The 27,119-nt window shown below is 33.6% G+C and overlaps 1 protein-coding gene across 1 annotated transcript in view; it reads right to left on the bottom strand.

The window, feature by feature from the left end:
- Positions 1-27,119, bottom strand: part of LOC141491396 (ephrin type-A receptor 6) — a 1,165,986-nt gene that overhangs the window by 264,489 nt on the left and 874,378 nt on the right. The window contains exon 10 of the mRNA XM_074192302.1: positions 21,226-21,351. Coding sequence (XP_074048403.1) covers positions 21,226-21,351 — 126 coding nt within the window. The remainder of the gene's footprint in view (positions 1-21,225; positions 21,352-27,119) is intronic.

Here is a 27,119-nt window from a genome sequence, read left to right as displayed (position 1 = left end):
TTGGGCATTACTTTTCATACCACTTTCTTCATCATACACAAACTGTTCCTCACACATGACTTTATCTCCTGTTGTCTGTGCTTTGTATTGACCATAGGTGCATGTCAAGCATGCACTCCTAGGTAAGTGCATTTCTCTCTTCCTTTTAAGATACTCATCTTCTGTGTTAAACATTTCCTAATCCCTCCTCCCAGCTGTTCCCTCTGAAATAAATTTGTATTAATTACTTTTCATATATTTGCATTTCCTAAATTTATATTTGTACTAGCTGTACATATAACATGTAAATATATATTAATAAAGTTATATATATATATATATATTCATTGCCTTCCCCATTTAAATATATTTATTGTGGAAATGAATTATTTTTATTTTTTGTGCTTGCATTTTCAGTGCTAAATAGGGTGACTGGTATAGAGTAATTACTTACTATGAACTTCTTGATTATTGATTATTCTCTCTCTCTGCAAAAGCCTTCAGAATGATCTTCTCTCCATTATTTCCCTTTTCCAATCTGATTCATATTATACCAAGATAATCTTTCTAATAAACCACACTATGTTGCATCCTTCAATAAAACACTTCACTAATTGATTCCTCATTGATTATGATATAAACTGTAAACTCCTGATTCTTGTATTTAATACCCATTACAATTTGACTTTATTCTATTTTTTCTCTCCCTTAAATAAAACAAACTTGACTGTTCTTAGTTCCATTCTCAATCTGTAATATCCTGTGTGTGGACCATTGTTCACCATAACCACTTCCCACCATAGTTAGAACAGACTCGGCATTCATTCATTGAATTCTCTCCAATTTTCTTAAGCCCCCAACATTCTACTTAAGGTGTCAAATGTTATCTTCTAAATAGAGCTTTCCTTGAAGTCCTCCAGTCTGCTAATTTGAAAGTATTCCAATATTTTCCTATTAATTGGTCTGAATATCTTCTGCCTCTTTATTTAACACTTTCTTGAATTATAATTCTTTATGTACTTGTTTTCCATTTAGATTTTAAGTTCCCTTAAGGCAAGGATAGTTGTTTTTACTTTTTTGTGTGTGTGTCCCCATCACATAGCACAGTACTTCAGTTAATAAACTGAAATTTAAAGTAATAAATTTAATCAGTTAATTAAAGAAACATTTATTTAAGGAGTACCATATATTGGATAGTGAGATGGTGCAGTGAATAGAATTCTGGGTCTAGAATAACCACTCACAAGCTGGGCAAGTCACTTAACCCTCCTTTTCTTCAATTCCTGAACTATAAAATGAGCTGGAGAAAGAAATGGCATACCACTCCAGTATCTTTGCCAAGAAAATTCCAAATGGGGACAGGAAGATTTAAACATGACTGAAACAACAAAGACATTATGGATTCCTTTCTTAAAATGTTAGAAGAGAAAGAGAGATTTTGGACAATAACTATTGAGGACATAAGCTTAAGTGAAGTTTTTTAAGGGGGGTGGGAATGGAGGTATCTTTGGAGGTGGTAAGGAGAGATAATATAGATGATAGTAGGGGAAAAGTTGTTCTTTCTTTGTTTCAAAGAGGTCCAGACATCATGGATAATGTCTTGACTTTTGTGAGAATTGAATTTAAATGAAGCTGACTTGCAACAAACTTGTCAGCCTCTTTCTTTTCCAGAGTCTTTGAAGTTTGCTGATAAGACAAAAATCTGGTGATAGCCTGGGATGCAGTGAATGACCTTGGTGTCTTTGATGTCTGACAAAGCTCTAAGTTCTCCCCAGTATCTGATTTACCTGTCTTCATGACTGTTAGAATGAATTGTTCTTATCTGACCATTCTGCTAAGAAGTCTTCACATGCTTGAGTTAGCTGTCCCCCTAACTCACTGACAGGTTTGAGGTCTGTTGGTTTACAATCAGGTTTCATATAAAGACCTTGGCAAGGAGATGGGCAATCTATCAGAGAAAGGAGTGAGGTCAGATATAATGGGGAAAATGATTGAGTCAGATGAAAGGAGGAGGAGGGAACTCTTTTACTGTATGTTTGTTGTGTGAAAAGAATGGAGGACTTTATAGACTGAGTCCCAGTTGGATGCTATATGTTGAGTCCCACTTCTGGAATCCTTCAATCTTCCCAAGGCGAGCGTTGGAGAGGTGGGAGACAAGGAAGAGAAGGGAGACAAGTACTCCATCAAGATATCCAAGTGCTCTGTTTATTCACCAAAACACCAGTGCCTAAATACCTTTCCAGTCTCTAATCCATTCTCACTACCATAGCACTTAGGTGACACCAGGCAAAGATAATTCACAATACTCCCATACACAACAGTTACCGATAGTAGACTAACTTTGTCACTTATTACCATAGATGTTTGACTTTGGAAGAGGAATTTTTAATCTTCTATTAGAATAACTGCAAAATGAGGGGGTTATATTGGATGACTACTATTTCCTTCCAATTCTCACATGGGATTCTGAAAAAGTCCTTAATCAATCTTTTGTTGAATTTCAAAACACTTATAGATACTAAAGGAAAAAATATAAATTATATCATTTCATGGAAGAAATAAAATGTAAAAATTTATAATATAAAATAGAAGCTGCCAGATAACTTAAAATTAAACAGTCATACCATAGTTTAGAAGAGGATGAGACTGCTACTAGTTGGGGAGGGGACAGGAAAATGTTGAACATAAATGTAACAATTGAAGTGGGCCTTGAAGGATAGGTAAGATAAAAGGAGGATGAGACTACTTCTAGCTGGGGAGGGGACAGGAAAGTGCTGAAAATAAATGTACCATTTGAGCTGGGCCTTGTTAGATGTCTAGAAGAAGAAAACATCTTCAAGTCATGGTCATGGGAAAGTAAAAAAAAAAAAAAGTATTAATGTGTCAATTTTACCTGGAACAGAGTATAGAAGGGAAAGTAATATGGGATAAACTTGGAAATATAGGTTAGAATTAAATTATAGAAGGTCTTCATCAAAGGACAGCTATTATTATTGAAGAAGCAATGAGGGATTATTGAAACCACCCCATTCAAATCCCACACCTGAAAGGCATCAAAAAATCTTCATGGTAAGCAGACTAATCTGTTTTGGCAGTTAGGAAGCCCACATTATAGAGATAGATTTGGAATTAAGGAATACCTGAGTTCAAATACAGTCTCAGGCACTTAACAATTATGTGACCATAGAGTGAAATCACTTAACCTCATTCTGCCTTTGTTTTCTTCTTTATAAAATGAAGATAAAAATAGAATCTACCGTTCAGGGTTGTTATCAGTAGAAAATGAGAAAAATTTGAAAAGTACTTTGAAAGTCTTAAAATACTACTGCATCATCATTATCATCATTGAGAAAAATTATTTACTTGTGTTTATTCTGATGATGCCTTTAGCAGTTCAGGGTAGTGTGAGACAGATTTTCTATGCTTAATTGACTAGAGAAAAGGGAAAGGTTGAGAGAGAGATCATAATGAGAATGAAAAACAATTTCGGTATGAATATAAGCATGAGAAACCTGTAGGATAGGAAATTATAATTAGAAAGAGGAATTCATGAATTCAAGAACTTAGAAGTAATGCAGTGATGGTGAGCTTTAACATAAGGCTAAACTGGTACATGACTGAAGTAGGATAGGTTGATTAAGGATGGAGAAAAATATTGCCAGCTAGGTTCTAATGATAACATTTAGCTAGGAAGGATAAGAAGATGAAGATAGTATAGGTTGAGGATAGGAAGATGTTTATAAATAATAGTGACAGAACAATAATCTGAAATTATAAGGAGGTTGCTGAGGTCTTCTTCCAGTCATTATGTGGCAGCAAGAATAGCAAAAAGGATCCCCTTTACAAGGATTGCAAGAAATTGGTGTCCAGAAGAATCCAAGTTTCAGTTAATTAGTTTTATTTGACAAATCAGAGAATTTAGGAGAGTTTAGAAGTAGGTTGTTGTTGTTTTTCCTTCTTAAAAAGAACCAGGAAATCAGGAAGGATATGTCATGGCTGGCAAGTGAATTAAATTTGTTTGTTCCATGTCCTTTGTTATTGAAGAAGCCCAAAATGACATCCCTATGTTTGAGACAAATTACAGTGTGTCTTACTGTGGATGATCACCAATATAAGCTCAGAATGCTCTAACACAGGTTGAGCACAAATAGTCCACATGAACACTTGAGGTGGGTACTCTAAACTTATGTATGTAATGTTTCTTTTGAGCTGTTTCAATTCTGCCTTCCTCATAAAATGCAGCACCCTGCTGGGCAGTCCTGTGCCAGTGTCTCCGAAGCTGTACAATCATTTCTAAAGTCCTTTAATGAGTCCTTCAGGGTATCTCGGTATCGTTTCTTCTGACCCCCTTGTAAGCACTTGCCTTGTGTGAGTTCTCCATAAAATAGATATTTTTTTTTTGGCAAGAGTATGTCTGGTAACCTATTGTAATTGCACTTTCTGTAGTAATTTTGGAATGCTAGGCATTCCATTTAGATCAGGAAAGGACCTCAGTGTCTCAATCTTCTCCTGCCAGGTGATCTTCAGAATCTTCCTAAGACAATTTAAATGGAAGTGATCAGTTTCCTGACATGGCACTGTCCAGGTTTCACAGGCATATAACAATGAGGTCAGTACAACAGCTCAGTTTGGTAGTCAGTCTAATATCTCCTTTCTCCCATACTTTCTTTTGGAATCTCCCAAATACTGACTAGCATTGGAAGTGTCAACCTCCTTGGAAAGGACACTGTAAAGGTAAGTGAATTTGTCACAGTATTCAAAACTTCTCCATTTGCTGTAATCAATGGTTGGACATATGGATGGTGGTGGTGCTGGCTGATGGAGCACCTGTGTTTTCTTGGTGTTAATTGTTAGACCAAAATTAACACAAGCAGCAAAGAATCTATCCTTACTTTATTGCATCTTGGCTTCAGAGGTTGCAATGAGTGCACAATCAACTGCAAATAGAAGATCAGACACCAACACTCCCTTCACTTTGGTCTTGGCTTGTAGCCTATTCAAGTTAAAGAATTTGCCATCAGTGCAGTAGATGACTTTGAGGCCATGTTCATCCTCAGTGAAGGTGTCTGATAACATGGTTGAAAACATCATGCCAAAAAGTATGGAGCAAAGACATATCCTTGTTTTACTCCATTGGTGACTGGGAAATCTTGAGAGCATCTTCCACTATCCAGAACCCGGACATGCATGACATCATGAAGTTGAATTGGATTTAAATGAGGAGGAGCTGTTCAAAGTCAGCAGCCTCACTCTCTCCTCAGGAGCCATCTGATCCATATCTGGGGCCAGATATGGCTCAGGATACCTGGAGATGACCCCGGATGCAGTGGGAGACATTAGACTCTTCAAGTTAAAGTCTTTCCCAAATCTGTTTGAGTGAGACAATGCCCATTCAGTGATTAAGACTAAGTAAGAAATGAGCAAAGAATAGTTTTTTTTATCTAGTTAAAAAATCAATCTCTCAGGGGAGGAAGCTTAGGATTTCTGGACAAAACAGAATCAATTGCTATTTACACTCACTATGAGCCACTAGAGCCCAAACAATCACTAAGGGAGGCTGCACTGTGCTAGACACTAGGAATGAAAGCCAAAAGTAAAACAATACCTGCCCTCAGGGAGTTACATTCAAATGGGAGCCACAACCTATACAAATAAAGAGAGTTAGAAAACACACAAAGCAGATATAAGGTAACCTAAGACATTGGGGGAACCAGGAAAGGATGCTCTGCAGAAGGTGTTGTTACATATGAGACATCGTTTTCAAAACAAATAAACACATCACTTAATCATGTGTGCATACGTATAGCCAATCTATACAATCTAATGTTCCACAATTGTTTTATGTTTTATCGAACTAACTAATCTTCAGGCTCCCTAAGAATAATAAGTTCTTATTAAGAATTTAACATCAGAGCCTTAACCAGGGTGAGGTGATCTGAGTTTTGCTCTAGGACACTGAATTGAAAGGGTGTTGACAAGACTGTCTTGAGACACAACTCCTTCCCATCCACTGATAGTCACTGTCTTTCCCTCTAACCTCAGACTCTACTTCCCTACCTAGTAGCAACAGCAAATTTGCCTAGTAGCTATCCTAGGGCAAACATTCTCCCCTTTGCTCCCTCCCTTGCTCTGAGTATAAAAGGCACTGTGCTGGATGCTAGAGGGAATCCTACTGAGGGGTTTCTCTTTCTTTTGTTTTCTCAACAAAGATTTTCTGGATTGATTGAGCCCTTCTTCTCAGCTCTTAATCCCCTCACTTTGTTTCAGAGACATCAGGATACATTGTCCAGTTTTATTATATTACAGTTGAGGAAACAGAGCTAGAGAGGAAAAGTGATTTACTGATAATGACATAGGTAAGAAGTATCAAGATTTGAACTGAGTTCCTCACATTTGTTATGGTATCACCTCCTTGGTATTGTGATCTTCTTTGAAAATGAACAACATTAGTATTAGCATCTTATCCATCACATTACACTGCCCTTCAATTTGAGGAACAAGAAAAAAAGAGAAAGGTCAAACTGTTTCAAAGTTAATCAGTCCCCTATATGATTCTATGGCAAGACATAAATCCCATTTGGGGGTCTTCTTGACCCTGTTTGGGATTTTCTTGGCAAAGATACTGGAATGGTCATTTCCTTTTCCAGCTCATTTTACAAATAAGGAAATGGAGGCAAACAGGGTTAAGTGACTTGCGGCTAAATTTGAACTCAGTTCTTCCTGACTCTTGGCCCATCACTCTTTCTATAACTACTCACTCTGCACTATAAATATTCATTGATTAATCAATTAACCAATCAATGCAAATTTATTAAGCACAGTATAGTAGAAGTTGGAGGACTAGGATTGAGTTTCTTCTTTCATATTTATAATCTGTGTTAACTTTAGACAATGCACCTGACCTTTGTAGGAATCATCTGTAAAATGATAGGAGAGTTTATCCAGGAATGTATGGGAATACAGGAAAATGGAGGAGAGTATAGTAGAGTGGAATAGAAGTTGCAATGGAAAATGGTACAGTGAAATGGTCCACAATCTTTTCTAGTAAGAATAAAGAAGAGTTCAACTGAATAAGTATTACATAAAGGGAGGTAGAAGACAGAATGGAACTGGTACCTAGGATTATAATTCTGGATGACAGGGATTAAGGAATTTTGAAGTTTAGTGGTTATACTTTAGGGAAATGTTAATATTTAGAAACATAAGTACAAAAAACTAGTTAAAAGATGAGTTAGCAAAATTAGATTGTAAATTTCTTTGGTTAACTTGTTTAAGATACAAAAATTCACCCCTTTAAGAAATGTCATTTTAAAAAAAGGAAAAATATTAGTATTACTATCCAAAGATCCTTCTTTAAATTGTGTTTTCAAGAGTCCCATTTCTTCAAGAATAGCTTAAAATACATGTTGTTCAATATTCAGGAGGTGTCATAATTACATGTGTTTTTTATGCTGACCCATATAAATTTGAATTTAGTGCCATTTATAGTTTTAGGTTGGACTTCACTGAGATTGGTGATGAGAAAGTCAATGAAGATAATTATTCAGGAACATTTCTTGCCAGTTCACTTTAAGCCTTACTTGCATTCCTCAGACAAGAAGACAAAAGATACAAGACATTTTTTTCTAAGAATTTCATCAGTGTTTCTGGTGTGAAATTGTCTTCTGTCTATACAGATTATCACCTTGTTTATAGCGTCATATGAGAGGGTTGATTGAAGCATTGAGAAATTAAGTTAATTGCCTAAGGTTATTCAATTATTTTGTAAAATAGATAGGACTTAAAAGTCAAGTCTTCTTGACTCCAAGGTCAGTCTACCATGTATCCCAGCTTCTCAAATGCTTCAGGACTGGGATTGTCTGCTCAAATACCACAAACATTATCTTATCTGTAAAATAAGGCATTCTGGCTTTATGATTTCTAAGACCCTGACCAGTTATGAAATTTCACGAGCCTCTATATATACATATTCACATAATAAATAACTAGAAAAATAGCTGACAATTAAAAACTTGATGCAACTTATTTTTCAAGTTCAGGAATACTATATTTTAAAACCCAGTGTATGAGAGTAACTAACAGTTAATAAAAAACAGTAGGTTAATAGAAGACTGAGTTATAAAGAATATTTAATTATATGAACAGAGAGCATCAGAATTTTGAAGATTCTGATGAATAAATAGTAGAATTTTCAGATAATTTAAAAATCTATGTTTTTAGGGAGACTTTATAAATTGGACAAAAGAAGAGTTTAAATGATTTCTTTAATTACTAATGGAAGGTCAAGTTGTTCTTTTGGGTTTTATGCATCTAATAATCATAAATAAGAAGAAAGTTGGACCCTTAGTAACTGGATTCATATTAATATTCTAATAATATTTCATTTATTCCAAATAGAAAAAGAGCTACTTGTTAGGAAATCTTCTCTAGTATTGAGCAAAGGGAAGCTAGGTGATACCAACCTAGTACCAACCTTGGAGTCAGGAAGATGGGAGTTTGAATCCAGTCTTACTTAACTATGTGACCTTGGGCAAGTCACTTAACCCTGATTGCCTCATATCTAAGGCCTTCTCCAATCATCTTGATGTATATCTGGCCACTGGATCCAGATGACTCTGGAGGAGAAAGTGAGGCTGATGACTTAGCACAGTATCCTCCTCACTCACATTCAATTCATATGCTTGTCAATGGCATTATCTCCCTGATGTGAAGACTATGGTCTTCTTCAAGAATGAAGGACTTATGTCATCATCATCATCATCATCATCAGAATAAAGCAGAAAAAAATTAGGAAAAATACTGATAGTTAAACAGTATAATTTATTTTGTTGACTGCATCATATAGAAAGGTCCTAGTTAAAGTTTGCAAAAATTCTCCATACTAAATATATAAAAATGAAAATAGAGTATATTTTCTATCCTTCACTTCTGTTTTCAACAAAATAAAAGATGTTACTATGATCTTTTTTAGAAAGATTTTGTTTATTTTGAGTTTTACAAATTTCCCCCCATTCTTCCTTCCCTTCCCCTGCCCCCACAGAAGGCATTCTGTTAGTCTTTACATTGTTTCCATGGTAGTTAATTTGATCTTTAAACAAACATCTTAGAATAGAAAAGTATATCTGATAGATACCTTACAAGTTACAAAGGTTATCTAGTTGGTTCATTGCCTTCCTCTTCCTCACCCCACATATTTAGTTTAATAATAATAATAAATAATATTTAACATAGTACTTACTATATATCATGTGCCAATCTGGTTGCCTTAATTATTATATCCTTTGATCCTTACAACCCTGGGAAGTAGGTGCTATTATTATCTTCATTTTATAGATATAGAAACTGGAGTAAATATAAGTTAATGATTTCCCCAAGGTTATACAGCTGTGAGTGTTGGAATCTAGATTTGAACTCAGATCTTTCTAACTCTAGACCCAGCACTCTATCTGTTGCCCTTGTTACTTAGCTGGTAATTAGTTACCAAGACTTGTTGATTCTACTTTTGTAACTTTTTCTGCTTTAATCTCTTCTGTACTCACACATTCTAATTCAAGGCCTTCATCATCCCTCACTTGGACAAGAATCTCTTCATTCTTTTTTCTGTCTCAAGTTATCCTCTCTAAAACTCCACACAGTTGCCAAAGCCATTTTCCTAAAATGTAGGTCTGTTGGTGTCAAATTCTGCTGTGAGGATGTGTATTTGTTGAAAAAATGAGATAACCTTAATGTTTGTTTATTATCTCTTTAAAAATATCACCTTCAATTTGTCATTTTAATATCCTTCATAACCTGGCTTCAACCTGTGTTTTCTTCAGGAACTCCAGGGTGCAGTCAAATTGGCTTCGCTATTCTTGACAAAGACCACTATATCTCTTACCTTTGTGTTCTTGTACTGGCTGAATTGCACACCTGTAATTCATTCTCACCTCATTCCCAATTTTTAGAAGTTCTAATCTCAGTGAGGTCTTTCCTAATTTCTTCAACCAATTCAATATAGGGATGACCTTGAAGCTAGCAACTTTTGACAGACATGGACTAAGTCATTTATTATCTTCTAGGCAGTTTAGATTAGAATTAGAACAGCAGACACTGTAGAGAAGATGATAACATATCAATAGAGTAAATTTCTTCACTGAGAAGTTCCTTGAACCAGTGAAATCACAGGTCTAGTTCATATTTAATTTCCCTCCCTCTCTTATTTTCTTCCTTCCTTCTTTCTTCTCTTTTTCTTCCTTCCTTCCTTCCTTCCTTCCTTCCTTCCTTCCTTCCTTCCTTCCTTCCTTCCTTCCTTCCCTCCCTCCCTCCCTCCCTCCCTCCTTCCTTCCTTCCTTCCTTCCTTCCTTCCTTCCTTCCTTCCTTCCTTCCCTATCAATTATATCTATCTTTATCTTTTAATCTAATGCTTTTTACTTCATTGTCTGACATATAGTAGAAACTATACAAATATTTTTCATTTTAAATAACCCCACAATAGCCATACATAAATCTGGTCTATCACAATATCTGTATGATACCTTGCAAAATAAGTGTATAAGATGGTAAAGATTTGGGATTATAAAAAGAAAAAAAATGCTCTAAATACACTTTACTATGAGAATGCATATTAAGAGATGTTGGTCATTTAATGATTGAAGGGTGGAGAAGCAAAAAGTAAACTTATGGGGGACATTATGTTTGACTCAAAAGATAGAGGTATGTATCTGAATGAGATCTGATGGAGAATAGACTTTCTAGTATAAATATTTTCATTAGGTTAGAGTTGGCATTTTATCTTTAAGGAGCTAAATGCGAATTGTTTATTATTCTTAGATAGAGTCCTTTACTGTTTTACTAATCAAGAAAGTATATCTTAGCCTCACTTAGAATGCAACCATCCAATATTCCTGAATTTATGTTCATGTTCATATCATCTCTTTTTTCAAATTCTCTTTCACCAACAGAAAGCAATGTCACCCTCTTGGTTCTATCCCAGCTAGGTAGAAAAATGTACTTTCTGATTCCTCCTGTTATATTGAGACTGGACAGTATTAGCTACTACTATATTTTTCTGGCATACAGCTACCCTTTTTTTTCCTATCTTACCCATTTTTTTTTGCTTTTGGAGTTCTGTGCTAACGAGATAGATAAATATAGACATAGACTTCAAATCATCCAGACATACCTTCAGTGGGACAAGGCTCCCACTTCTACCAAGATCCTTATAATCTATTCCTAGTACATTCCCTGATTCCAGGTCTGGTACTCTCTAAACTGTGTCAACTGACTGCCTTGAAAATTAGATACTAGCTATTATTAGATAAATTATTTGAGATATATTGCATATATCTATGAACAAAGTATATTTTAGTATTTCCTAGTAAAAAGAAAATCACCTAAATGAGGCACAATGAAATACTGTTCTCTTGGTCATTTTCTGCATCACATGTAAGCTTACAGAGTCAAGGACATCTCTAGTTATTAATGATATATATGTATATATTATATGCACATATATAATACACATAAAATGTATACATATACATGGATGAGTGAGATTTTATCCTAGCATAGAGAATGAACTGTTGGTTGGATTTGGAGTCAAGAAGATCTAGGTTCATATTCAGCTTTTGATACCTAGTACCTGTGATACCCAAGGCAAATTGCTTATTATCTATGTATTTTGGATACAATGGCCCTCTAGGACTAACTTGCTATGAATCCTGCCTCAGACTATGTGGATGAGCCTGGTCAAGTCACTTATACTCTTTGAGTCTCAGTTTAATCATCTGTAAAATGAGGGGTTTGAACCTCTAGGTCTCTTCCAGTTCTAAATCTATGATCATCTAGAACAGGGTGGTCCAAAATGCCATGCAATGTGTTTTATGTGACCCCCCCCTGTGGGTTTACTAAATACTTTAGTAAACAAAATCAAGCTATCACAGAACTCTCACTAAAATGACAAATCAAAACAAATTGTCTATTGTTTCAATAAAAACTTGCTGATCTAGAATTTAATTATTGACAAATTAATATCATTGTTTATAGACTTTTGATAAAATTAGGTGATCATAAATGGATATTGATTAACAAATATTTTTATTGCTTTTAGAAATCATTGAGTTTGTAGTACCATCTCAACTCTGTCCTTTAGCTGTAGCTTTATTAATAGATATGTCCCTACTACCTAACAGAATCCAAGATCTTCTGAGTCACCTTATCATAAGATCATAGATTTAGAAGCCATTGACTCTAATCCTCTCATTTTATAGATAAGACATAGAATAAATAAGGAAGATGAAACACAAGTTGATTAAGGGATTTCCCTAAGGTCACACAGAAGCATCATGTGAATGATGTTTAGCTGACTGACTCTTAGTCCAGCAGACTCTCCACTTCTCCATGAAGGTAGCAACTTCTTGCTTGGAATAAGTTCCAAATTTTTATAGGTTTTCTACAAATTCATGATCAAGTTATTGTTTCCTTCACATTAATATTTACAGCTACTTGTGCTTTTGATTCTATGTTGTCTTGTTTTATCTGGGAGATTGGCTTTTAATTGCTATTATTTTCTATCCACTGGTACCTTCCCTGTAGACTACAAACATACCCAGATGTCCCTTATGCATAAAAATCTTTCAGTTGAACCTCCCATACTCTAAAATTATTGCCCAAAATCTCTCCTACCTTTCCTAAGACATTATTTCAGCATATCAGCACTTTCCTGAATCCTTAATTTAACATTTACTGTAATATTTTCCTCTTTTCTATTTCTCTTCAGAACAGAGACATTCTTTTTAAGTCCAAAAATATGGCTTCCACACTTTTAACATCAATCCTGTGAACCTCATGGAAACCAGTCAGGGACCTCCTTCTCTCCTAACATAGAAGACGAACTTTTCTCCTAACCTTCTCTCCTTACATTGCCCAATTCCCACCAGACACTGGATTCACTTTTGTTTGGTTGCTGACTCCCCCATCCTCATTTCTGTTAGAGGCAACCCAAAGCCTTTCGCGTTGACACTTGTGCCTGCTTCCCTCTCCCCAATAGTCCTAACAGTTGGAGTATGATTTGCCTTGCAATTTCTCCTCACTATCCATGAGGTATTATAATTTGGTCATCTTGTTTGCTTGCTGGATTCCAAGTCTTCCATTTGCCATGAAGTAGAACCTCCTTTTATATATTGTCTCCCCTGTTTAGAATATGAACTTCTTGAGAACAAGAATCCTATTTAGCTTTTCTCTTTGTGTCCTTATTGCTCAACACTGTGCTTGATAGAAAGTAAACAATTAATAGTTTTCTCTTCTGAATCATTCAGTATTTAGTTTCCATTTTATTTTTGTTAATTTTTAAATGAATATTAAAATGATAATAATATAATATAACACATTATAATATAATATAATAATGAATGATAAAATTTTAATTTTAAATAAATTAATGTTAAAATAATGTATTATAATTATAATATAATAATGAATGTTAATTTTTAATGAATATTAGTGCCATTATAATATATACATTGTAATTATACTATAATAATGAATATCAAATTTTAATGAATAAGAAAGAGGAAAGAATTAAGTATTATTTAAGTACATGCTATGTGTCAGGCAATATATTAAGCATTTTACAGATATTATTTCAAAAATCTTGTTAGGTAGATGGCCTTTTGAACCCCATTTGAGAAAACTAAGACAGAGGTTAAGTGACTTCACCAGAGTCACAGAGCTATTCAGTGCCTCAGGCCAGATTTGAACTTGGGTCTTAACCCCAATTCTAGTGCCATATCCACTATATCATCCATAAAGTTATATTTCATAGAGGTAATATTTCAAAATTAAGAACTAGGCTCCATGGTTAGAAATATGATATAACAGTTTTCTATATTCATCAAATTCAATATATCAACTTTACAAATTCATAAAGGAAGTTATTATTTTAAAGTCATCTTCTGCCACTGCCAACACTTTTTGTCTTTTTAGAAGAATGTTCTGGTCACTAAGGCAGAGTCCTATCTTCAAGGAGATGGAAAGTAAAACTACAGAAGTTTTGCTAAGTTGTTGAAATGAGTGAAAGGAACACAGTCAAATAAACAGAAGTAGAATTATGATCATAAATTGTGAGATTAGAAGTTTCACAAATAAAGATTGAAAAAGATATTCAGATGTGAGAAAATGAACAGAACAAAATTACAAAGTAGAGTAAATGGAATATAGATTAAAATCATTGTCTCTCATAGTTGGAAGAGACCTCAGAGGTCATATAGTTGAACTCATACCAGTGGAAGTAGTCTTCATTTTAAAAAGTCTTATGATGGAGGCTTTAGATAGAAAGACATAGGTGCCAAGTTTTTATTATTTTAGTCATCAAGAGTTCCTAGGTGTTTTACACACACACACACTTCTCACAAATGATGACTTTAAAAATTTAATGGCTCAACCTATCAGACAATACCAATAAGTGGGCAAAATGATAACATAATATTAATACCAAGCCAGGACAAAATAAATTGTTTAGGAAAAATAATAAATAGAAGATTTTGTGAAGATGAATGGTGTGTAAAGGGTAAGATATTTTATTTGTAACTCCATTGCCTAGCAGAGTATAAGTGCTTAATAAATGGATATTGAATTGAATTGAATTGAATTATACTTTCTATTGAGGACAGGTTAAAGGGAAAGGTTATGTAAAAGAAATATTCTGTGGAACTGAGAGACATTAAATTGTTTTTCAAAAAAATTTCCTTTAAAGAATGCTATTGTATACAACTCTATTTTACCACATTATATACTTGGGACTTCTAAAGAGAGGATGAATATTGAATGACCTTTCCAGATATAATTCTATGTTAGTATTTCTATCTTCCATTAGCATCTTTGCTTGCTTCTTTTCTATGGAACATCATGCTTCCTCCAGGTAAAGATGTTCATCTAAAATCTCAACAAGTAATTTTTGATACTGAATAACTTCTTGGTTAGGCATAGTGAGGGTAGGCATAGTGGGTAGAGCAACAACCCTGAAATCAAGGACCTGAGTTCAAATGTGGTCTTAGACACTAGCTGTGTGACCTTGGGCAAGTCACTTAACCCTGATTGGCTTGCATCAGGGACCATCTTCAGTTTTTCAGATTTATATCTGGTCACTGGACTCAGATAGCTCTGGATGAGAAAATGAGGTTGGTGACTTAGCATAGCACCTTCTTCACTCAAGTCCAATTCATGTGCAAATTATGACATCACCTCCCTCATGTCCTAGTTTTCTTTGAGAATGAAGGACAAATGGTATCATCATCAGAATAATAAACTCCACCTAAATCCATTCTTTATAGGGGGCTTAGAACTTTGCAAGTAATTCTTCATTTTCTATCAGCAGCTCAGCTAAGTTTTTCACCCCACAAAACACTATGCCTCTCTCCTGCCCCCTTCAAACTTCCTTTTGTATATTTTTCTTTCCCTTTTAGATTGCAAACACCTTTGAGATGGGGTCTGCCTTTCTTTTTCTTATTTGTATTCTTAGCCTTTATATAATTCTTGGCATGTTATATATGCTTAATAAATATTTATTGAATTTTACTGAAAATTTTAAAGCAATACTATATATCTTGGTGTAGACATTAGTTGTCTTTGTGATTTTTATTAATATATCTCTGGAAGAATAAAGTAAATAAATGAATAAATGAAAAATATTGAGTTTATTACATGGGAGACACTGTGGATATTAAAACTTCTCACAAATGTCAAAGTCTATGCCTTCAGGGAGTTTGTATTCTCATAGGAGAAAACAATATTTATCCAGAAGTCCTGCCTGAAGAATGGATCTTTTGTCTGAGGAGTCAAAAGCATGATGAATATCACGTACCTGATATCTATTTTGTCAGAATACTGACTTTGCTTTAGTAGAGACATTTTCCCAAAGCTAAAATTCCTTTTGGAGAAGTGTAAAATATTTTACATGAGACTTTTAAGCACCCCTTCCTTGAAATTACCAAATATGTAATTTTGTTTTAAAAATGACCTTCATTTGTGATTAAGTGAACAGATGGCTGATCTTGGAATCAGGAAGATGGGTTCAAGATCACTTTGGTACACATTGGATATAGAACCATAGCAAATCACTTAGCCTCCTAATACCTTATAATACCTCATAACTTTCTAAGATTATGTGCTAAATGTGAGTTCTTATTCGTTATAAATGGAGGGAATGTTATAATAATAATAATAATAATAATAATAGTAATAGTAATGCTAAATCTTTTTATAAATGTTATCTCATTTAATTCTCCCAACAACACTAGAAGATAGGCACTATTATTAACTCCATTTTACACATTTACAAATTTACCCCACTTTGCAAAAAACCTACTTTATAGACAAACTGATTCTGTCAGAATGGTTTGCCATTAGTGTTTGAGGATAGATTTGAACACAGGTTTTTTTGACTCCAGAACTAGCCCTCTGTCCATCATGCTCCCTATTTGCTTCTATCACACACCTTTATATTATCCTCTCAAATGATTAGGTTAATAGTGATAAATTACAGATTTCTATGCCCATTACTCTGTAACTCATTCTCATTCTTCTGTGCCCAGGAATATCCTTTTCTCTGTGGGAATAAAATATCTGTTTCATACGTGATTCATATTTGTACACTAGTTAACTTTTAAAAATATGCTTTACTCTTTTTTGAGGGAAACCATAGATTAAAACCAAAAATGTGATTATCCCTGGGCAGCCAGGGTGTGCATGGGGAACACATGAATAGAGAACTCTGGAACCTGCTTCCTCCATTAAGAAGATAGTGGTTATAATAAGTCTAGTCTATTAATGCCTGTCAGGTTACAGAGGAGGGAGTAGAGAGTACCCTGAGTTCCACTGAGTTCTATTGGTAGATATAAAGAAACTATAAAGAGTTAAATTACTTGCCCATGATTATAAAACTGTCTGAGGAAATGTCAGAGGAAGAGAGCATTTTGCTGAAGTCTTCTGAACTTTCCATATTGATCAGATTTATACTTGTCCTTGAGAATAGAATTACGACTATGAGTAGAAACAAATTTAATTTTGATAGTAAGGAAACCACCTTCTAATAATGAAGATTATCACCAATTGGATAGGGTCACTCAGGAAGAAGAAATTCTATTTTCACTGAAGGACATTACACTACTGGCTTATCATTTTCTAGGCTCTTGGTATAGAGTAATCTTGTGAAGTTTGTGTTTGGTTTATTTCTGAGTTCTCCTAAGTTTCTATGATCTAAAGAGCTTCGGCCAAACTGAATTGCTGCTACATTCCAGAGTACAAGTAATGATCTTATATAAATAACTGATAGCAAAAGTGGGAACTGCAAACTTAGAACAACCTAAATCTGAAGGCCACTTATCTGATTCTATCCCAGAAGAATTATGCTATATGCAAATATATTATTCAATAAAAATATAATAATGAAAGGTATCATATCTCTGCCTGATAACTCAGTTCACAGTAAAAAGAGGGAGGGAGGGAGGGAGGGAGGGAGGGAGAGAGAGAGAGAGAGAGAGAGAGAGAGAGAGAGAGAGAGAGAGAGAACAAAAGAGAAACAAATTCATTATTTTTTCATCCTTAATAGAGAATTTGCAAAACCAACCCACTAGCTTTCTCATATTCTCCCAAGATATTTGGAAACTAATGATTCTATCCTAATCTGACTTGACTGTGTTTGCCTGGAAACTTTTTTATTACAGTAATTAATTGATCTTGTAACATTTTGAGATATTAAAAAAAGAGACAGATGTTCTTGATAGTCCCTCAAGTGGCATAGCTCCTCACTTCATTTAAATAAAAATGTGTATTTTTATGAAAATTTCAGTTTTATATTGATAAATGAAGATAAGGTATTGTCATATAAATTGTAATATCCATTTTTCATTGTCTAACAGAAAACTTATATAGAACAAACAGTACAAATTACAAGGGAGAAGAAATGATGGATTTTAAGACTATGTTCACTGGAGTACCATGAATTATTAGTTCTTATAAAGTACAAGGTTAGCCTTTTATTACAGAACTGAATACATGTTAAGGCTTCTTATATACTTTGCTATTATTTAATGTAATTTTCTCCAAATTACCTTTGCTTAGATCCATGTTAGTCATCTAGACATCCCTTATAGCTGTTCTTCATACTTTCCTTCTCTCTCCCTTCTCTCCAGGAAAAAAAACCCATAATTTCAAAATACTTATCTTGAGTCTCTCTTTTATCACTGCATTGCCTGAAAGTTTTAAATCAGTACCATCGACAGTCAAAAAATTGAAGGATTTTCTTGTTCAGTTAGGGTGGTATGGAAAAGAGAAAAATTATAGAATTTCTTAACATAGAGTTTTTACTTGAAAGAAACCTCTGACCCAAAAATTAGTGTTAGTTTTGACTGTTTTTTCTATCCTTGCTGCCATTACTTCCTATCTTTTTTCCTTTCTAGAAACCCTGCCTCTTTTCAGGTTCAGTTCCTCTAATGAAACTTGTCTTTTTTTCTGATTGTTTTTGTCTTCCCATTTCTCAGTCAATGGTGATTGAAATGAATAGTCTGAGTTTAACTTGGAGCTGTGTTTATGGCAGGAAAATGGGGCTGAGTAACTGGCTTAAGGATTCATAGTTTATTCATTATATGATAGACAATCATACTAACTAGTCTTATTTTGATCAATTTATCTTCTCTAATAACACAGTTGCCAAAATAATCCTTGAAATATTGCTAAAGTACATAAAAAGCCCAGCAAAAACTTGCTATTGCTATAAAATACACTTAAAAATCCTTATCCTTGGATTTTTTCATGGGGGGGGGATTAGGGGAAATGCATAAGCCTTTTTTCTTTCATTTTTGTTATGAATCTAACATATATCAACAAACACAAACTTTTCCCTACATAGAGAATAGAAAAAGAGGATGGAATATTTTTAAATGACATATTAAATTTAACACAACTGTAACAACATTTTTCCTGCTTGTCTAACCCTATCTTCTGTATATATTTTAATGTTTCATTAATACCTTTTTCTTAATTTTTTCCTTCTGCCTTCCTCCCTTACTACTGCCCATTAACTATTCTTTTTTATTTTTATTTTTTTAAATTTTTTTAGGTTTTTGCAAGGCAATGGGTTTAAGTGGCTTGCCCAAGGCCACACAGCTAGGTAATTATTAAGTGTTTGAGGCCAAATTTGAACTCAGGTACTCCTGACTCAGGGCCAGTGCTCTATCCACTGCGCCACCTAGCCACCCCCCTTAACTATTCTGACTTAAAATTAAAACACCTCCTTTGTAGTAAATGAGTATAGTAAACAACAGTTGTATTTGAAAATATATGTCTCATTCTACTCCTCTAGTGCTTCATCTTTCTTCTAAGAATTGAAAAGTAGGCATCATTAGTTTTCTGGAGTTATAAAGTTTAAGTTCTAACTGATATGTAAGACAAGTCACTTAATCCTTCAGTTTATTTGATCAGAATTCTTTAATCTTTCAAAGTTGTTTTCCTTTAAACTATTGTAACTATCACATAAGTTGCTCTTTTTTTCCTTAACTTGGATGGTAAAGGCCACTAAAATCTGACTCCAAATTACATTTCCAATCCCCTTTTGTCACAATAATCTTCTGTAAGTATATTCTTTATTGTACTTCAACTAGACCATTATCTGTTCCCTTGTAGTCATTACTTGGGCTATGCAGTGAAAACACCACTATTATACTGTTACATATGATATGAAGAACACATTAAATGGAGTAATGGAAGGAATAAATGGTTTTATATGACTCTAAAGTTTACAAAGTATTTTACATATATTACTTCATTTGATTAAATGGTAGTTATTGTTATCTTAATTAGACAGATAAAGAAAATGAGACTTAGAGAAGTTAGTTTACTTGTTCGTGGATAAAAAGCTATTATGTATCAAAGTTGGGACTTGAACCAAGGTTTCTTCTAACTCAGAAGCCAGTGTTTTTGTTCTGAAACATTGTCTCTCATCAGAACATTGAACTCAGAATAAAAGGACTTGTTTGTTTGCTTTTATGACATCACTGACATACTTCTGAAGAAAATTATTTTATATTTTTCAGCTTCCATCTTCTAATCTATAAACTGGAGACAAGGCAATAACTTATATCACTTACCTCACAGGATAGTAAACTACAGAACGCTATGTGATTGATCATTATTGCTAAGAACTTCTTTCCAAGGGACCAGAGACTACATCATATAGTAGAATTCATTTGATACCTCTCCCATTGGAGTCAACTTTATCCTCTTCCTAGGTCTTGTTTTATAATTATATAGTTTATATGTATACATATAAATATATATTAATATTTGTATATAATTATAATGATATATTTTATTGGATGGACCATGAGGTTACAACTAAATAATTTCTGCTCAGAAATCCTTTAGCATAAGGAGAAAACAATTCAGTTAAAAGTGCTTGAGTGCTTCATTTCAATGACTTACATGACCCAAAAATTAGGAGAAAGAGATTTATAATTATGCTTATAGGGAAGTTACATTCATAAAGAACAACTAGAAAATGGAGTGTTTTGGTTATTTGAGGTTTTTGTTTAATGGAAAAATGCTTTGTGTCATATATCATCAATTTAAGAATGATTTAAATGAGACTACACTTAATACAAAGATATAATTCAACCTTTCTTTATTGATTCCAAAAGTAATTTAATGTTATTGAAAATTTCAAGGTCAGTATTTATGAATATCACTCATCATTTTACAGGTTCATAGAGATAGAAACTATATTGACTAGAGATATAGAAATTATTTATAGAGATAGAAAGAATATTGGGTTGAATTGATATACACTGCCCCTGTGAGAATCTCTTGATGTTGCTTTTAACATTCCCTGAAATAAGATTACTTACTTATAATATTTCTCTTTAGTAAAATATTATAAATCTATAATTTAATTGCTATTCCATTTTATATAGATCCTAATAAATACAAGATAACTTTTTGGAAGTTTTTATTAATCTATTATAAATATAATATATGTAAGTTGGTCAGTTTCAGCCTTTATTCCTTTGTTTTTGTTCCAATTACTTAAATAGCTAGCATTTAGAAAATTATGCTAATAAATCAATGGTGAATATAAATATAATTTAAAATATAATAAAATTTATAAAAAATGCAGTGTTCCAAAGGTTTTAGTTTTTTTTTCCTTTTGGGACACACTGTATAATATAACATAAATATAAGCTTAAAGTCATTTATGAAAATATAGACAAATTTTACCTGCCCCAATAACTCTCTCAATGCGAATCCTTGAAGGATCTATTTCCTTTGCAAATTCATGCACAGCTAGAGATGGGTCTTCATATGTATCTGGATCAATGTAGGTTTTGATTCCTGGGAAACGCACTGTAGGAAAATAAACATTTTACTTTGGTTTAGACTTTTCCATGACCAAATATGCTTACTAACATTTAAAATCGAAGCTGGACTATAAAATTAGTCATGTCTTATTGCTAATTCAAATTTTTCCCCTAGTTATCTATTATTGAATGCATCCTATTTAGCAGTTTACTTAAAATTAACTGAGGGGATGGAATAAAAGGAGTATATTAAATTGGACAAACAGGTCATCTTCAGATCAAATGACATGTCTTATGTCTTTTTAAAAATTCCTATTGTATTGCTTTAGCATAATTAAGAAGTGATTTTACGTTATTGTAATAATTCTTGGTACGTATTTGCTTTGCTCAGTGGTTTTTTGGCACCTCCAACTCTTCATGACTTTAATTGGGGCTTTATTGACCAAGATTATTTCTACAGTGGATTAAAGCAAACAGAGGTATGTGATTTGCCCTGTCTCAAATAGCTATTAAGTGTATGTGATCAAATTTGAATTTAGGTCTTTCTGATCCAGGCCAAACACCATCTCCACTGTTTCATATATTTGCTTCTCATGGCATGTAGACATTGACTTGAATTAAGACAAACTTTGGTGCAATATATCAAGAAGGGGAAGATGTTGAATTACATTCCCAATGCAATTATGATCAAATACAAACAACTTTGTTTGGTCTTTAAGCCTTTCATAATCTTCTTATTATTCCTTATAAACTGCATGCTGTCTCCTATCTTTGTCTTTACATTGGTTGTCTCTCTTGCTTGGAATGAATTCTATATTCACTTCTGCTCTTTAGTAGCCTTCAAGAACATACTTCCATACTGACAACATCACAGGTTTTTAAATTTTCTATGTGTCTTGGGGTCCCTGGGTAGACTGGATTTCTCAGAATAAAGTTTTTAAGTATAGAACAAAATTCATAAGATTACCAAAAATGCAGTTAGTTATATTGAAGTGAGGTTATTCAACTATTAAAAAATCAAATTCATGAACTCCACATTAGGAACTCTTGCTTTACATAAAGCTATTTCTTGCTCTTCAGAAAGCCTTTTCTAGACCCTTTACCAACCACCGTGTTTCTGTAATTATATAACTATGTTTGGACATGCAGTCTACCCTGAAGGAATGTAAGCCTCTTGAGGGCATTAGCTTTTTTACTTTTGACTAGCACATAGAACTGTATAGTCATGTAAAAAAGATTGATTGTGATTGCTTAAATTATTGCCATTGACAGGGGCAGAAAATGAAGTAGAGGATGCTAAAAAACATATCATTCTTTGACCATCTGCTATCATTAATTTAGTTATTGGCATTCCTAAACAGTACCAATAGTTACCAATAAGTAAGGTGAACCAAATTTAAATTCTTGGTATAAGTAACACTGAAAGACCTAAAAGAAACTATAGATAAGTGGTAAGATAAGTTTCTTCAGAGAGAGGCAAATGAAAGATTTGGTGGAGTTGTTTTATCTGATACCTACAGAAGTGGAGGAAAGAGGAAACAAGTGGTATTTTGGCATTTCACTTTAAATACTCATGATGTATGTAGAAAATAGATTTTCAGGAAAATAATTACAGAGTATATATGCTAATATCTGTTGCTGAACACGAAGAATGTGGAAATTCCATGATATGTTTGACAGAATTCTTCAAGTTATGCAAACATTTATCTTGCCACTCCACTTGAACATGAAGAAGGATATAGGAGTTAATGATGAAAAATATGATAGAAAATACCTATTACAATCATGAAATGAAAGATGTCAAGAAATTGTGGTCATGAATACTTTTATCAAGAAGACAACTGAAAGGTATTGGTTATGATGGGTACTAAAGTGGATTAGCAAAAAATTCAAATTTTCTCTAACTAAAAATAATTTCAGTCATCTCTGTGAAGCCTGGTTATTGACAGCTTCAAGCAAAGATAAAAATTAATACCTATGTATCCTATGTATATGAAAGGATAAACATGCGAAAACACTGTGTTTATAGTCCAACATGGCTTATTTGATTAATCTTGTTACTCTTAAAAATGGGAAACAGGTGAAAACAAAGAAATATATAAAGAAAAACATTTTGTTTTTTAAAAAGTTTTAATATTTTTATTTTTTCAAATTAATTGTAAAAAGAATTTTTTTTACCTTGGTTTTTTATCATTTTGAATTCTCTTCCCTACCTCCTCATTGAGATGGCAAGCAATTTGATAAAGGTTATACAAGTGCAGTCATGCAAAACACATTTCCACATTATTCATGCTGTGAAAAAATACAGATAAAAAACCTCCAATAATAAAAAAATCAGTATGCTTCACTCTGAATTCAGATTTTATCAGTTCTTTATCTGAAGATAGACTGCTTTTTTATCATAGGTATTTGAAAACTGTCTTAGATTTTTGTATTGCTGAGAGTAGCTAAGTCATTCATAGTTGAACATTGTATAACATTGCTATTTCTATGGGCAATGTTTTCCCAGTTCACTTTGCAACAGTTCATGTAAGTCTTTCCAGGTTTTTCTGAAATTAAACTGATTTTCATTTCTTATTTCCTCATCATCATATTCCACAACTTGTTTAGATTTTCCCCGATTCATAAACACTCCCTTTATTTCCATTTTTTTGTCACCACAAAAAGAGGTGCTATAAATATTTCTGTACATACAATTCTTTCAAAAAATCTCTTTGCAATAGAACTATTAGTGATATTGCTGTATAAAAAGGTATACAAAATTTGAAAACTCTTTTGTGCATAGTTCCAAATTGTTCTTCAGAATGGTTGGATCAGTTTACAATTCCATCAACAGTGTATTAGGTTCCTTATTTATTCCCATCCCCTCTAGCATGTCATTTCCCATTTCTGTAATATTGACCAATCTGATTGGTATGAATTGGTAATTCAGAGTTATTTTAATTTCTATTTCTCTAATCAATAGTAATTTAGGGCAGTTTTTATTTGAATATAGATAGCTTCATCTGAGACCTTCCCACTCATATTTTTTGATCATAGGAAAATATTTCTTTTCCTTTTTTTCTTTTTCAAACATGGACTAGGTTTCTTCAGGAGATGAGTTCCCTCTAATACCAAAAAAAACTGGATGGATACTTGATGAGTATGTTGGAAAGGTGTTTCTTGTTCAGTTTGGGTTAGACTGTACAGTTTTTGAATATTCTTCTAACTGTGAATTATGTAGTTTAATTCATTTATTATAGTCACCGTGACAAAAAGGCAAAAAAGAGGCAAGATGCTGTCTCAGGTAACAGTTAATTGATTTTCTTAACAAGTAAAGAGAAATTCAGTTCAAGGCCTCACTTAGAATATATACCCTTTAAAATAAAGATTTATTGAAAAAATAATCTACATGCTATATATATATATATATATATATATCTTTAACAGTTAAGAAAAAAGCATTGTGAATTTGGTGTGAGATAAGCTAAAGCAGACAGACCATGCTGAAAGCCTTGGTAGGTGAAATTGAATAGTAAATATATTTTGAATGGAATAGATCTGTTAACATTGCAGTATTGATTTGGAGGTATCTCATACACAAAGGTCAAAAATATGATTCCTGACACATAGCCAGGTGTATTTTGGATGACGCGATGGAAAAATTCTAGAGTTACAACACGTAATTAAATTTGGTTCTGTCATTCACCATCTGGGTAACTTGGGCAGTGCCTTCCCTCATCTATTTGTATTCTTGATATCTTTCCCATTTCTCTCTGGTAGGAGACTTACTTCTTTTCTTATTTTATCCTATTTCAATGCTAATACTATCTCATAGTTATATCTTGCTTTAAGGTTTACTTTAGAAAGTTACTTTTGTTATATTATTTGAGCATCTTCAATCTATCTTTCTTCCTGTTACCTAAATTTTTTTTTGCAAGGTAAATGGGGTTAATTGGCTTGCCCAAGGCAACATAGCTAGGTAATTATTATGTGTCTGAGGCCGGATTTGAACTCAGTGACTCCTGACTCCAGGGCCAATGCTCTATCCACTGCACCACCTAGCCGCCCCTGAGCCACCTAGCCGCCCTACCTAAAAATTTTTTTAAGTACCCTTTATTCTTTACCAGATTTTTGCTTGACCAGGCCCCTTGGGTTATTGTGCTATATCTCTTTTCCTTTTCATAGTCATGAAAACTGGCTTTTCATTTTGCCAATCCACTGAAACTGCCTTCTCAAATATTAAAAAGATGTCAAATACTAATTCCAATGAGTTCTTTTTCTTTGTCTTTCTTGAACTCTCTTCAACTTTAAACTCCCTTGGTGACCCTTTTTTCTGGTTGCTTTCTACTCTCTTGGTTGCTCTCTACAATTTCTTCCAGAGAGACAGAGAATTCAGTAGGAAAAGTAGTCTTACATATTATTTTCATTACATAGTATTTTCAACATGATACCAAACTGTTTAGTGCTATAAAAATATGTATATCTAACAATATCATCTAGTGATAACATGACTATAAATCACTACATTTCTGGAAGAATCAAAATGATGAATCATTGCTCCAAATGGAGCAATGGAGGGTTGACATAAGTCAACTTCAATATATTAGTAATAATATTTGCAAAGAAGTGATGTGAAAGATATTACTAAGAACCAATGTTTCCAAGAATGAGGGACAGGAGGTAGGTGGAGAAAGACTTTCTTCTTATGTGGAACATCTTTCAAGGAATCAGGTCATGACACTGTCAAGAATGACACAGTAGGAGAAAGAAGAGGAGGCAAGACTGATTCTGTGAGTGAGAATACACACACTGATAAAAATCATACAGCCATTAAAGTATCAGAGAATAGGGGCACATGTTTTCACATACATTTTCGAGAATCTACTTGTTCTCATCAGTTTATCACACCTCATTATGCAAGTCTAAGGCCAGTTATGAAATTTTCTTTTCTTCCTTCAGATTAGATAAGTTATTAACCCAACCCAAGGCAAATGCACCATTATTTCATATTCCAAAAGAAAACTCTCTATCAGTGAAAACAGGGGCAATATGGAAATAGGAAGAAGACTTTGGAGTTTAAGGATCTGGGTTCAAATACTATGTATGACTTCTGATAGAATTGCAGTCTTGGGTAAATCACTCAGATCCCACTGACCTTAGTTTCTTTATCTATAAAGAATTTGAGCAGATTAGATGACATCTGAGATCTCATCTAATTCTACATCTATTAATCCTATCAGTTTTTATTTCAGCCCTTGATTTTTGTCTAATTTTTGTTCTAAACAGAAAAGATGGTGTCTGAGTTATGGCTATATTTTTAATCTCAGTCAGAGAGTCTCAAGGAAAGAAAGATCAGCAACTATGGCAGTGTGACCAGGAAAATGATAAGGGGAGGATCTAAGGACTTCAGCTTTGTAAATAGAAGTATTCTTCAGTCTAGAAGTATCAAATCCTAGAAAAAGAAAACTAATTTCTTCTAATGCCCTGGTACTTTGAGAAGGATAAGACTCAAAATTTTGTGCTACAAAGGTAAAGATAAATGTGTAATTCATATAGTTCAACTTCCTCATTAGACTACTAGGACACGAGAAGGTCTAGGCATATAGAAATTGCTCTTTTACTAAAATGTGACAGATGCGTGGCTCTTGTAGAATTCAGAAAGGGGAAACCCCAGGTCATGATAGTGTGACTATAAATCACATACTATAGGATTCCTGATATATTTTCAAATATAAACAGTGTTGTAATTTGTTTTACTTGACTTTGCACATTTGTTGTCAGGTTTTACTTTCCTTCACCTTGCCCCCCCCCCCCCCCCCCCCCCGCCGCCTT

This window comes from Macrotis lagotis, chromosome 6, assembly GCF_037893015.1.
Source record: "Macrotis lagotis isolate mMagLag1 chromosome 6, bilby.v1.9.chrom.fasta, whole genome shotgun sequence".
NCBI classification, from domain to species: domain Eukaryota; kingdom Metazoa; phylum Chordata; class Mammalia; order Peramelemorphia; family Peramelidae; genus Macrotis; species Macrotis lagotis.
This window is presented reverse-complemented; position numbering and strand designations above follow the sequence as displayed.